Source organism: Ips typographus, linkage group LG2 (assembly GCF_016097725.1).
Source record: "Ips typographus isolate SLU linkage group LG2, UJ_Ityp_2.0, whole genome shotgun sequence".
Taxonomy (NCBI): Eukaryota; Metazoa; Arthropoda; class Insecta; order Coleoptera; family Curculionidae; genus Ips; species Ips typographus.
Genome location: NC_138423.1, coordinates 6287214 through 6301920, shown reverse-complemented (window position 1 = coordinate 6301920; position 14707 = coordinate 6287214). Strand labels below are relative to the sequence as shown.

The 14707-nt window shown below is 36.6% G+C and overlaps 2 protein-coding genes across 3 annotated transcripts in view; both read left to right on the top strand.

Moving 5' to 3' along the window:
- Ntan1 (N-terminal amidohydrolase 1) overlaps positions 1-11515 on the top strand; it is a 31065-nt gene extending 19550 nt beyond the window's left edge. The window contains exons 3-7 of one of the 2 annotated variants that reach the window (XM_081972712.1): positions 2114-2179; positions 4693-4875; positions 4936-5144; positions 8867-9028; positions 11327-11515. In XM_081972712.1, the coding sequence (XP_081828838.1) occupies positions 2114-2179; positions 4693-4875; positions 4936-5144; positions 8867-9028; positions 11327-11452 (746 nt within the window). In that variant the 3' untranslated portion in view covers positions 11453-11515. The remainder of the gene's footprint in view (positions 1-2113; positions 2180-4692; positions 4876-4935; positions 5145-8866; positions 9029-11326) is intronic. The other variant, XM_081972713.1, reaches the window with a different exon arrangement.
- Positions 11516-13279: 1764 nt separating this feature from the next.
- LOC145725712 (uncharacterized) lies at positions 13280-14233 on the top strand. Its single transcript, XM_081974571.1, has one exon. It carries the CDS (start codon positions 13280-13282, stop codon positions 14231-14233), a length of 954 nt encoding a protein of 317 aa, XP_081830697.1.
- The last annotated feature ends 474 nt before the right edge of the window (positions 14234-14707 follow it).

Below are 14707 nucleotides of genomic sequence, written 5' to 3'. Positions count from 1 at the left end.
GCCTCTACAAGTCATTTTTAGTTGCCAGAAGCATCAATAAGTCATGTTTAGTGGCCAAAAGCATCTAAAACTGTCTTAAGCTTGTCAAGACCCAGATGAAGAAGCCTTCTAAAAGCCATTTTGTATTGTCAGAAGACTCTAAAATTTTCTTCAGCTTCGTCGTTTTTAATTTGCCAGAAGCCTTTACAAGTCATTTTTAGTTTGTCAGAAGGCTATACAAGTTATTTTTAGTTGGCAGAAGCTTCAATAAGTCATTTTTAGTGGCCAAAAGCATCTAAAACTGTCTTAAGCTTGTCAAGACTCGTGCCAGATGAAGAAGCCTCTAAAAGCCATTTTGTATTGTCAGAAGCCTCTAAAATTATCTTCAACTTCGTCGTTTTTTGTATGCCAGAAGCCTCTACAAGTCATTTTTAGTTGCCAGAAGCTTCAATAAATCATTTTTAGTGGCCAAAAGCATCTAAAACTTTCTTAAGCTTGTCAAGACTTGTGCGAGATGCCTCTAGAAGTCATTTTGTATTACCAGAAGCCTCTGTTGTTTGTTGTTGTTGTTTGGCAAACCGGGGGGGCAGCGCCCCTGAAACGTATAGGAGTGCCCAGTTTTGCCAGTCGATCCGCCTCTTTATTTCCCGGAACCCACACAAGACGTATGTCGTTCTTTTGGGCCAGCTTTTCCAGGGTTGTTTTGCACTCCAGAACCAATTTGGAGTGCACTACCTGAGAACAAATGTTAATTGTGTCTTCCTGTCGCGGGCCCGAAAGTAGTTCTAGCCCACAATACAGGATCGCAAGCATCTCAGCCTGGAATACAGTAGCGTGTGTACCCAATGCAAAGTGCTTCTCTGTTTGGCCTGTCTCAGCGCAGACACCTGCCCCCTTCTGCTGGATCCATCCGTGAACCAGTTGGATCCATCACGGACGACCCCCGGGGCAGCTCCATTTTCCCACTCCTCCCTTGAGGAAGTTTGAGGGCTGTAGCCTTCTAGGCATATGGTCACTACTCATAAGAAGTATTGGGCACCGTTCAGTGGCCCAATCCCATATACAAAAGTGTCCATACGTGCAAACCTGTAATTGGGGCACGACGTTGAGCAGCACTTCAAGTGCTCCCGTGGGGGCAGTTCTCATGCCTCCCGTTATCGCAGTGTTTGCGATCTAATTGTGTGGGCACGTCACTTCTTTCCACACATGTCCACCACACCAGGGTCCCATATGTTAGTACAGGTCTGACTATGGCGCAGTAGAGCCAGTGGGCCACCTTCGGTTGTAATCCCCAGGTGCCACCACAAGTCCTCCTGCAAGTCCGCAGTGCAAACGAAGCTTTCCTGATTTTACAGGATATGTGCTCCCGCCATGACAATTTAGCGTCCAGGTCTCAGGTACTTAATCGACTGACTGTAGTTTAGTGTTACACCAGAGAGAATTATTTCACCAGAAACTTCTACAAGTCATTTTTAGTGACCAGAAGCCTCTAAAACCGTCTTGTGTATGTAAACCTTCTTAAAGTGACTGAAAACACACTCATCTGACATGAAACCCAACTTGGTTCATAATTTGGGTATTTGGGAAGTTACGAACTTGAATTTTTAACTGAAGCCAGTAAATTGTACGTAAAAACCAAGGCAGTGCTACAGCAATGCGGGAAGGAGCTCGAAATGTAGAAACTCTAAATAGTTTGCACCGACTCAATTATGCTCAAAGAAATAAGTCTTCTGTTAGAATGTATCTTCTGTGAAACAATTAACTTTTTGAGGGTATTGAGTGTGACACTCCATAAACCAATGTGGATTTTCCACAAGTTCAAAAACGTTTTATTTGCTTTAGAATCCGTTTTAACTTCTTTATAAAGTTAGCTCAAAAGTGATATTTCTGAAAAAAGAGAATAGATCTGACTAATATTCGGCTGACCCTACTTTTGTCTATCAACATCACGAATAAGTAGCATACTGACGTGATTTTGAGTTGGATACTTGTGAGAAAGATTTAATCAACACAATTTAGTTAATTACTTTTAAAAAGCTTTATCAAGAAAGGAAAAAGAACAATTCTAATTTGCTGAACTAAACTTCTACTGTAGTAAATTTTTTCTAATATTCTAAACGTATGTTTGTTTCAGAAAATGTTACCATTTTGGGATCCGATGATGTAACTACCTGCTTAATTGTTGTGGTTAGACATTCAGGTAAGTGGTTTTGCCAAGTTCTAGATGCTTTTGCAAAGATCCGCGTAGTTTTGAAAAGTTTCAGAAAGCTGAAGAATGTTCTGAGTTGTTTTAGAATGTTATGAAAGATGCTACAAACTGTGCTACAAGCCTCCTGAACGCTCTTAAATGTTCTAGAACGTTTCAGAGCGGTTTAGAATGTTCTGCCAAGTTCTAGAGGATTTTGGAAAGTTTCAGAAAGCTGAAGAATGTTCTGAGTTGTTTTAGAATGTTCTGAAAGATGCTACAAGCCTCCTAAACACTCTCAAATGTTCTAGAACGTTTCAAAGAGGTTTAGAATGTTCTGCCAAGTTCTAGAGGATTTTGCAAAGATCCGCGTGGTTTTGGAAAGTTTCAGAAAGCTGAAGAATGTTCTGAGTTGTTTCAGAATGTTCTGAAAGATGCTACAAGCCTCCTGAACACTCTCAAATGTTCTAGAACGTTTCAAAGGGGTTTAGAATGTTCTGCCAAGTTCTAGAGGATTTTGCAAAGATCCGCGTGGTTTTGGAAAGTTTCAGAAAGCTGAAGAACGTTCTGAGTTGTTTTAGAATGTTCTGAAAGATGCTACAAGCCTCCTGAACACTCTTAAATGTTCTAGAACCTTTCAAAGAGTTTTAAGAACGTTTTGCCAAGTTCTAGAGGTTTTTACAAAGATCCGCGTGGTTTTGGAAAGTTTCAGAAAGCTGAAGAATGTTCTGAGTTGTTTTAAAATGTTCTGGAAGATGCTACAAGCCTCCTGAACACTCTCAAATGTTCTAGAACGTTTCAAAGGGGTTTAGAATGTTCTGCCAAGTTCTAGACGATTTTGCAAAGATCCGCGTGGTTTTGGAAAGTTTCAGAAAGCTGAAGAATGTTCTGAGTTGTTTTAAAATGTTCTGGAAGATGCTACAAGCCTCCTGAACACTCTCAAATGTTCTAAAGCGTTTCAGAGGGGTTTAGAATGTTTTGCCAAGTTCTAGATGCTTTTGCAAACATCCGCGTGGTTTTGGAAAGTTTCAGAAAGCTGAAGAATGTTCTGAGTTGTTTTAGAATGTTCTGGAAATTGCTACAAGCCTACTGAACAACACTCTTAAATGTTCTAGAACCTTTCAAAGAGTTTTAAGAACGTTTTGCCAAGTTCTAGATGCTTTTGCAAAGATCCGCGTAGTTTTGGAAAGTTTCAGAAAGCTGAAGAATGTTCTGAGTTGTTTTAGAATGTTCTGGAAGATGCTACAAGCCTCCTGAACACTCTTAAATGTTCTAGAACGTTTCAAAGGGGTTTAGAATGTTCTGCCAAGTTCTTGAGGCTTTTACAAAGATCCGCGTGGTTTTGGAAAGTTTCAGAAAGCTGAAGAATGTTCTGAGTTGTTTTAGAATGTTCTGGAAGATGCTATACAAGCCTACTGAACACTCTTAAATGTTCTAGAACGTTTCAGAGGGGTTTAGAATGTTCTGCCAAGTTCTAGAGGTTTTCGCAAAGATCCGCGTGGTTTTGGAAAGTTTCAGAAAGCTGAAGAATGTTCTGAGTTGTTTTAGAATGTTCTGGAAGATGCTATACAAGCCTACTGAACCCTCTTAAATGTTCTAGAACGTTTCATAGGGGTTTAGAATGTTCTGCCAAGTTCTAGAGGTTTTTGCAAAGATCCGCGTGGTTTTGGAAAGTTTCAGAAAGCTGAAGAATGTTCTTAGTTGTTTTAAAATGTTCTGGAAGATGCTACAAGCCTCCTGAACACTCTCAAATGTTCTAGAACGTTTCATAGGAGTTTAGAATGTTTTACCAAGTTCTAGGAACTTCTACAAAGATCCTTGTGGTTTTGGAAGGTTACAGAAAGCTCTAGAATGTTCTGGGTTGTTTTAGAATGCTCTGAAAGGTACTACAAGCCTCCTGAAGACTCTTAAATGTTCTAAAACGTTTCAGAGGGTTCTAAAAAGTTGTTACAAAATACTTTAAAACATTTTAGAATGTTTTAGAAAATGCTAAAAGTCTTTAGAACGTTCAAGAAAACTTTCAAATGTTTCAGGACGTTCTAAACTGTTTTAGAAAGTTGCTTGATGTGTCTAAGCAGTTCTAGGATAGCTTTCGCAAGTTCTAATAACGTTTTAGAAGACTTCAGAACGTTGTGCCAAGTTCTAAAAACTTCTACAATGATCTGGTAGATTTTAACACATTCTAGAAAAATGTATAGCGTTCTAGATGGTTTTGAAAAGCTCTGAAAAGTGCTAGAAGCCTCCAAATAATTCTAGATAACTCTTGAATATTCTAGGTGTTTTAGAGGGTTCTATAACGATCTGAAAAGTACCACTCAAAGAAGCTGTAAGCTGCTTTTTTTGACTAAACTGTACCAGTTAAGAACACGTTGACTCAACAGTACAGTGAAACTTGCATAAAAAGAATGATCTTTCAAAACTTCCCAGTTTAACTGACTTTGTAGATTTTCCATTTCTGTGATTTGTCTAAACCACAATCATCTTGTATAATACAAAAAAAAAGTTCAATGTTAAATTAAATTAAACAGGATCTGGAGCAGTGGCGTTGGCACATTTAGATGGATCCGGAATAGATGAAGCTGTGTGTACAATGATTCAACGAGTGCAAGAGTTAGCTTTGGGCTATCCGGAAGGTCGCATTGAACTTCAACTCGTTGGAGGTTTTACAGATGCACGTAGTTATTCGGAAGATATATTCTTTTCCGTTATGAGTAAGTATAGGCACACCAATTAACTAGTGAATTATTGATACTATGATTTAAAAAAAAAAGGTTCTTTCCACAAACATCCAGTGGAGATTGATTTGACGCTGGCTTGTTTGGGCGAACTAAACACAACAATTCGAGGAGGAATTCCTTGGCCCATAATCTATGGTGTTGGAGTGAACACCAAAAGTGGAGAGATATTTCCGGCTACATTTCCGGACAAAGGACCCGATCAAGCTTTACGGCTGGCACGTCATCTTACTGGAATTCCACAGGTAAAGAAAATGATATTGAAAAGTCTTAATTCCTTAATTAAAATTTATTAAGCAGTAAATGCTTTATTTGAGAGCTTCTTCTTCTTCCACACATTGTAGGCTGTAGGCCTATCTTTTCCAAGTTTCAGTTGAAGACCACGACTCTATCCATCTCTTTGGAGATGTTCCTAAGGGGTGTCGTGTTTGTGGTATATCATCTCTAGCAATTTTTGCTAGCCTTTTTCTCTAGCCATCCTATCCACGTGATTATTCCAGGCTCTTCTATGTGTACCTTGAGATGTTTCTCATTTCCGTTGTTCGAAGGGTATTTTTTGTCTGTATAGCGTATGTCAACACCGGTCTAATACAGGTTTGCTATATTTTAACTGACATTTTATTCATATTGGTGTTATTCCAGATAATGTCACGAAGTGAGCCTGATAGACAGATATTTATTCATTACAAATGTGTCTACATAACACCTAAAGCCCTTTAAGGCATTTAATTTGTCAAAAAATTAGCAATAACATAGATAAAAGGCTTAAATCTATTCTAACACTTAGTTACTTGGACATGGAACGTTGGACATCAACTACGAACGTTAGACAGGTTCAAAAGGATTCAAATCTGGTCATCTGTGAGGTTAATGAGTTAATTTTTGTCACTGAAAATAGTAAAAAAAACAGGATTTTTGGACTAAATTTTACTGGCGTTCAATTTTTTAGACTATAGGTAGTGTAAAACTGAACATTCAAGACTTGCAAGCTAGAGACCAAATTTGTACTGAGTAGTCTAAAAACTTGTTATTTACTTCTACAGGAATAGTTTTAAAACTCGGTTTTTTCAAACTGCAATCCATTCGAGTGTCTGAAATTGGATTTCAAGCACTAAAAACAGTCCGAAAATCAAGACAAAAATTGTGGCGCATAAAACTCATTTTTCACTGCTAAAAATAGTCTAAAAGTTGACTTTTAAGGCTAGAAATGACTTTACTACACTAAAAGTCTATTTTCAGGACTTTAGTGTAAGTGTACAACCCAATTTTATGGATTAAAACAAGTCTAGAATTCAATTAAACACTGGTAACAGTCCAAATAAAATTTTCGGACTAATTCAATTCTAAAAATTAGTGTTCAAGACTAATATCGTAGCATTTAGTGCCAAAATTTTTTACTTTCATCAATGAAGTGTCTGAAACTCGATTTTTCAGTCTTAAAGCACTAAAAACAGTCCGAATTTCTTAGAAATGATCCCAGTTTTTGCAATGATGTGTGTAGAAGCCAATGTAATAGTGAAGCAGCTTGAAATGACATTTTCAAGACTATGGACAGTGTAAAAACTGGCTTTCAAGCCTGATAAGTCAAAAACTTTGTGAAGATCAATTTTTCATGCTGAAAATAGCCTTAAAGCACTAAAAACAGAATAGATTTTCAAAAAAATTTTCGATTTTTTAACACTATTGATTTTTTAAGCATTTTTAAGCTTATGGAAAATGTAAAAATTGTTTTTTAAGTCTGCTATGTCAAAACCTTGCTGAAGATAGCCTTGAAACTCGATTTTCTAAGCTGAAAACAGTTTTAAAGCCCTAAAAATAGTCCAGACTTCTCAGAAAATGAAAAGCAAGGTAAAAAAAAACTTGAAAGTCAATTTTTATGAATCTAATGTCAATATCCTGTATTTAAGACTATTTTCAAGACTAAAATAGTAAAATCTGAATCACTACACATTTTCATGTACGCCCTGTATAAAAGCGACCCTGACGGACTGTGAAACTTCCAGAAATAAGTTTAGCAGGTCTTTACAAACATTTTTTCTCTCTTTGCAATTTTTAGTAACTTTCACCGTTTCTGAGGTATTTATCAAAAACTGGTTTGAAGCAACAAAATCTCACTGTCATCAGTTAAAATTCGAGCACCCTGTAACTCCGTTATTTTTGGAAGTTCAGGGAGGTTGAACCACTTAAATAAACCGTTTTGAGCCTTGAAACTCGATTTTCCAATCTGAAAGCAGTTTTAAAGCCCTAAAAATAGTCCAGAGGTGTAAGAAAGTGAAAAGCAAAGTAAAAAAAACTTAAAAAGTTAGTCTTTTTAAAAAGTTATTCAAGACTATAATATTCAAATTGGTCTTCAAATTATAAAAACTTACTTTAAATTGCAAATTTTAAGCTTCTGATGACACTTTTCATTGGTTCAGAGTCACTTTTTGGTGTCCAAGTCAATTTTCAAGGTTTAAATGTGTGAATCTGTAGTCAAAAATTCTAGAAAAAGTAGTTTTTCATGTTTACAAGTCAGTTTTCAATACTAAAGTTTTTCAATTTATCTGAAAACAATGAAGACAGTTTTTAAGCCTCTCAAGTCAATTTTCAAGACTAAAGTCTATCAATTTGTCTGAAAACTATGAAAACTGGTTACAAAGAGAATTTTTAAGCCTCTCTAGTCAATTTTTACCGTTTTAAAGTAAATTTACTGGTTTCCAAGTCAATTTTCAAAACTATAAAGTCTTTCAATTTGTCTGGAAACTATGAAAACTGGCTACAAAGACATTTTTAAGCTTCTCAAGTTAATTTTTAACCGTTGGGTTGGGTTTGTTGTGGGTCTTTGAACGTAATAACTCAATTATCTCGTAAACAAACTTTCAAATCAAAATTTTATAAAATACACTTATTTTTTTCAAAATGAACAAGAAAGGTAAATACGTCATTGGACAGTTTCGACAAACGTCACGACATTTAAAAATGGACCACCCTGTATTATCAAACATTTGTTAAGATTAATTTTGTGATATTACAGGCTAAATAACTATGTGGCTATGCCAAATTTGCTCAAGTTATACTAATTTTTCTGGTGCCTAATTATTGAAAGCAGAGAACGAAAATCTCAGGATAAGTGGTTGATAGAATGTGACAGAAAAAGCTGACAATAACGGATTCCTGTCACATTCTACAGGTCTCTTGATAACTCCCTTCCCTCGTTTCAAAAATACGCTACCTGATGTGTCCCTATAAAATGTCCACTGGACACTTTATTCATCCGCGTTCGTTCTGAACCACTACTGGATATTATAGAGGGCTGTCATTCGAAGAAAAATAGTTTTCCACTGAATATAGCGATCCCCATTGAGTCAATCTTGTCAGACATAATATTTTCTCGGAGGCCATATTCTACAACACGCTGCATTCTACCATCTAAATAGTTCTAATAAAGGTTTCCATCTAATTCCATATCCGTTGTTGAGTTTTGATGTCAGAGAATCGTACGATTAACACTGTCAAAAGCTTTAGAAAGATCAATGTACATTGCTAAGGTATTTTTCTTATTATTCAATTACGGTTGTAAGCATCTGGTAAATTGCTCTCTTAATGTTGACTTCCCTTTTCTCTATCCATTTTGTTTATCGGATAAGACGATGGAATGCTTCTCTAGAAAGTGTTATGATTCAAATATTTTGCTAACGTTAGATAGCAATGATATTGTCCTCTTCACCGTCTTCTCGTCACGTCCAATTATTCTCTTCACTTTTCTCACCTTTTTTGTAAATTGCTCTGGCTGGCTTTTCCATTATTTACTTCATTCGTTCTATATTTGGACTTGAGGTAATTTGTGTGCCTAGATAGTCAAACGACATAATTTGTTCGATAGTTTTGTCTTCCAGAGAAAGTTTACATGGTACTTTGAAAACGGCGAGCTGTCTTTCATTTAAAATAAGTATTGTGAAAAATAGACACCATATGAAAATCATTGTAGGTTTTGGACATTTACGACTGCTCTTCGGGACTGTTAAGGATCGGACCGTTCAACTATGAACCTCTTCGAGGAGTTCACCTTTGGCTGGAGCAACCCGATGACTTCATACTGCAACAACTTTCGACTTCTCCCGAAGTTCAGCCACCGCACTTTGTTTTACAGGTAAGGTAATAGAATTGTTATTTACGTATAGAGGGGATGATTTCAAACTCTGAGTCGTGTACAGGGTGCTGCATTTTCGATGGTTTTACGGGGTACAGAGAAAACGGTAATAGATAGAAAAAAAGTAGCATACGTGTTCTGATCTCTTTATCTGAGCTGAGATGACTGGCGAAAAGTGGGCGGCGCAAACTTCTTTTGTTTCAAAGATACGGGGGTTTTTGAAAATTGGTCATTTTGGAACCTCCTCTGTATTTCATTTGCTATTAAAGTTATCAAAAAAGGAAAAACGGTTTCCGGTAGAAGTTTTGACGTAGAATCCAATGGCGTATTCAGTTTTTTTTCTATTACGTTTAGTTTCTGACATATGACAGTAAGTTATATTTTTTTAAATGGAACACCCTATATATTTTTAGTTCATTTAATTCTGTTGATTTTTACTTTTTCAACGGTGTATTAAAACATATAAGTTTGTAAACGTTAATCTTGGTAATTAGAAAAAAAGCGTTTCCTTAACAAAAAAGTGCTAAATAATATGTATAAAAATACCCACAGTCGAAAAAAAATTTGGCTATGTTCATATTAACATGTTACATGTCGTTTATAAACAGTTTTTTCAACTTCTACCTTAAAAATAGTAGAAAATATAAATGGCCACTTTTTTTATTAAAGTGACGGTAGAACTGTTTATAACTTAGATTTTTAATAAGATTTATTAAAAATATTTAATTTCCTGATGTGTTAGTTTATACAGTGTGACCCATTTAGAATGGAAACACCCCTATAAAATTTTAGGTTATTAACCGATTTCAATGATTTTTTTTTTGAAATAATTAGGAATGAAATGTCTATTACGGGAGAAAATTTTAAATATTTATTTCAGTTTTCAGGTCATATTACGATACTTTTTCTTGATAGAAAATGGAGAATTTTTATTAGCGATTTTTTTATTGAAAAAATTACTACGCCACTGGATCTATAGTGCTTTCAAATAGCTGTGACCAAAATTTCATGAAAATCCATTCATTAATAACAAAGTTATGACAAATTAAAATTCAAAAATCCTCTAAGCTAACGGTCACAAAAGAACACCCTGCATCAACTGTTGCCATAGAAATGGTGTTACTATTTACTTGTTTATTATTACTTATTAATTGATTAATTACTAAAAAAAAAATCAAAAAAAAAAATCAAAAAAAAAAAATTAAAAAAAAATCAAAAAAAAAAAAATCAAAAAAAAAATCAAAAAAAAAAATCAAAAAAAAATTTGGTCACAGCTATTTGAAAGCACTATAGATCCAGTGGCGTAGTAATTTTTTCAATAAAAAAATCGCTAATAAAAATTCTCCATTTTCTATCAAGAAAAAGTCTCGTAATATGACCTGAAAACTGAAATAAATATTTAAAATTTTCTCCCATAATAGACATTTCATTCCTAATTATTTCAAAAAAAAAATCATTGAAATCGGTTAATAACCTAAAATTTTATAGGGGTGTTTCCATTCTAAATGGGTCACACTGTATGATTTCCAATTTTGTTTGGTATTTTAGATATTGGCCTTTTTTAGCTTAGCAAAGGTCTTTTTTTTAAATAACAGCATTAACCTCTACAAACTTATATGTTGTAATACACCGTTGAAAAGGTAAAAATCAACAGAATTAAATGACGTAAAAATATATAGGATGTTCCATTTAAAAAAATGTAACTTACTGTCATATGTTAGAAACTAAATGGAATAGAAAAAAACTGACTACGCCATTGGATTCTACATGAAAACTACTACCGGGAACCGTTCTTCCTTTTTTGATAACTTTAATAGCAAATGAAATATAGAGGAGGTTCCAAAATGACCAATTTTCAAAAGCCCCCCGTATCTTTGAAACAAAAGAAGTTTGCGCCGCCCACTTTTCGCCAGTCATCTCAGCTCAGAAAAAGAGATCAGAACTCGTATGCTACTTTTTTTCTATCTATTACCGTTTTTTCTGTACCCCGTAAAACCATCAAAAATGCAGCACCCTGTACAGTTCTTTTTTGATCGGTAATGGGTACAGAGTGTTTCAAATTCAATGGCAAACTAACTAGCAAACCGTCAGCTAACCCCGTTTCCAAGCTACAAAGGTGATTTAAAAAATGTGACATTCTGGAACTAGATATTTTTAGAAAAACATCTGCAAATGGCTTCTCAAAGAAAAATATAACGTATACTTAAATCAAATATGTAAACCGCTTTTTTCTGTAGTATTTTGCGATAAACATATTTTTTCCATTAGTATCTATAATCTATTTTTTTTGTGTTTCAGATAAGAGCCGCATTAAAATACATTCAAGAAAACCAATTCCCAGCTGTAACAGTCTTCAGAGATAACAGACCCCATTACTTCCGAAGAGACGAACACACTGGCCTTTGGTGCCCCATTAGATATTAAAATATTACTGTATATAGCAATAACACCAACTTAATCGTGTACTCAATAAAGTTGTTACAATTTTTTATTTATTATTATAACAATAAACCAAAGGGGATGAATGAGGAAGAGCTACAGGAAAAACAAATGTTTTTGGGATAAGGACTATAGTGCTAAAATCAAACTTTTAGCTGACGTTTTTCAAATTTGTTTTTGAATGGTTATAATGGGTGTGCCATCTATTTAGTCGAAATATAAAAAAAGAGAGTTTTCGCAAACTTCGCACTAGTTTTGGCCGACATGGACGCCCTATAGAGCCTGGAATTCGTTGGATTGTTTTGAGGAAACTGGTTCAGCTCTTCTTCCAATGCGTATCCACTAATGAATGTTTGCGATAACATTTTCCATTTCTTCCTTATTTCTTGCGGTGTGTATCAGCGACTGTACATCGTTCAGCCCTGTCCACTGTCTGATATTTCGCAGCCAAGACATTTTTTCCATTTATATGCCCCAGGTATGCCGTTTTTCTTTTCTTAATCGATTCAAACAGTTCACGTTGTCTGTTGACTCCTCTTAGAACTTCTTCGTTTGTTAGTCTAGCCGTCCAGGGTATCTTCAGGATTCTGCGATACAGCCACATCTCGAAAGCCTCCAATTTGTTGATTGCAGCCGCCTTCAATGTCCAAGCTTCCATACCGTAGAGAAGCACCCACCAAACGTAGCATTTAGTGAATCTGAGCCTTAGGTTAAGGTCAAAATCGGAACAGGTAAGAACTCTTCGAAGACTTAGGAATGCCTGTCGAGCTTGTTCAATGCGACATTTTATTTCCTTGTCTGATGTCCAGTCTTCGAAAAGCCAGATGCCCAAGTATTTAAATTTATCTACTCTTTCTATGGGCCTTGCGTTAAGTGTGGTGGAGTTTCCAAACATATTTAGGTTTCTAGAGATAATCATAAAATTTGTTTTTTTGGTGTTGATATTTAAGCCCATTGATTTGCTCTGTTCTCCTACCTTGTTGACCAGTTGTTGTAAGTCGTGTATGTTATCAGCAATTAAGGCCGTGTCGTCAGCATAGCGGATGTTGTTGATCCACACTCCATTGACTTTGATTCCACGTCTTCCAGCGCCTCTTGGAATATTGCTTCCGAATATAAGTTGAATAGGAGTGGGACAGCACACATCCCTGTCGTACCCCCCTTCTAATCTGTATGGCGTTGGACATATTATTGCCTAGTTTGATTTGCGCTGTTTGGTTCCAATATAGGTTTTCAATGCATCCTTGTCTTTGATCTTATTAGTCTCTGAATTTCTTTGTACATGTTGTTGTCCGCCTTGTTCTTGTGCTTTCGACGTTCGTCCATTAACAACAAAATCTCATCCGTCATCCATTTTTGCTTTTTGCTCTTTGTCCTATATCCTAATCTGTTTTGCATTGAGTTTGTTGCAATATCCATTATCTTTGTCCAAGATTGCGTCGGCTCTTCTCCAATAATCGATGTTATTGTTTGAATTTGTGTGTTTATCTCATTACACATCTCAGATTTTATTATTGGATCTCTCAATTTTTCCAACGCCACCCGTCGTTGTGTGGTTGGCTTTCTTTGACTTGACAAAGCCGTTCCCCCCGGAGATCCGATTGGGAAACTATTTATAACTCCGGAAAATTTTTAATTAAATGTACTCATGTTATTGTCTTGAGAAAGAGTAATAAACCACTGGACCTAATAATTTTAGGGGAGGCAAGATGTGCTTACCAAAGGCTCCGGGACTTGATTGACCTGCCGGGGAACATAACAACGACAGGTACAACATCAATTTGGAACACAGTAAGGGATCCAATTCTTGAAATGAGATCGGATTACATGTGTCCTAAATATCACATTCAGAGGAAATTTGAGGTAATACTGGATCAAAAATTCTGGGTAAATAATGCGAAAAAACTGACCCAGGACTGTCTAATATGGTTCACAGATGGATCTAAACAGGAAAGGGGAAGTGGTGCAGGAGTTTATGGCGAGAGACCTAAGGTAAGCATCAGCATACCACTAGGAAAACACGCCACAGTTTTTCAAACGGAAATATATGCTCTGTTATGGTGCATAGAAGAAAACATTAGAAGGACTTACAAAAATAAGCAAATTCTAATAATAACTGATAGCCAGGCGGCCTTGAAAGCACTGCTTACGTGCAAAACATCGTCAAGACTGGTAGATGAGTGTCTACAGAGAATTACGGAACTGGCAGAGCATAACAGGGTAAAACTTGTATGGGTACCAGGTCACTCAGGCATTCCTGGAAATGAAAAAGCAGATGAACTTGCCAGGCAAGGCTCAAATGCAAACATGATTGGACCAGAACCATCTGTAGGCATACCTAGATGCTCAACAAGACGGGTCACTGGAGAATGGATCAACACAAAACACCTGGAACGCTGGAAGACGTACCCAGGAAATAAGCATGGGAAGCAAGCTATTGCAGGACCAAATAAAAATAAGGCTCAAGAACTGCTAAAGTACAGCAGGAAAGAACTGAAAGACCTAACAGCGCTTCTCACAGGGCATGGACCTGTGAGACAACACCTGTCCACCATGAAACTATTCGATGATAACCTGGACTGCAGACTATGCGGGGAGGAAATCGAAACGTTTGAACACATCATATGTGAATGTGAAGCACTTGGTCAAAGGCGACAAACAATCTTCGGGAAAACTAAGTTAGTACTGAAAGAGATACAAAGAGCACCAAGCAAGGACCTTCTTCACCTCGTACGGGAAACAGGGATAATGGACTGGTGTAACTAAAGTACCACAAACATGGGGACAGTACAATAAGCCATTAGGCTTACGTGCTATCTGGAGCGGACAGCCGACAGACCCATGGAGAAAGAAAAAAAAAAAAAAAAGAGTAATAAAGGTGGTATCCCGTTGCCTTCCTTTATGCCAAATCTTGGCTTGTATATCGGCCGCCCATTCTGGGTCAGACGCCGTTTGCAACCGCCCAATCTGGGAACAGACGTTGCCGTTGCGCTAGTTTTTGTTCACCCCGGGTATTTTATTTCCCCGGTACTCCCTATATCTAGAGAGCGTGCCCCAAATCACAGGGAGATTTCACATTAGGAATTCTAGCAACAGCTACGGGTTCAGCTCGTACTCTTGAAAACATAGCCGCATTAATGGGTATGTAAATAAGTAAAACTGCAGATTCTGGGGGTCTGAAAATTCACACGAATATCATGAACAGCCTCTCCATCCCGAAAAAGTGACTGGTGCGGCTTA

Bases quoted from the DNA above. Each gene is read 5' to 3' on its own strand.
- LOC145725712 (XM_081974571.1), top strand. From the start codon at position 13,280: ATGAGATCGGATTACATGTGTCCTAAATATCACATTCAGAGGAAATTT.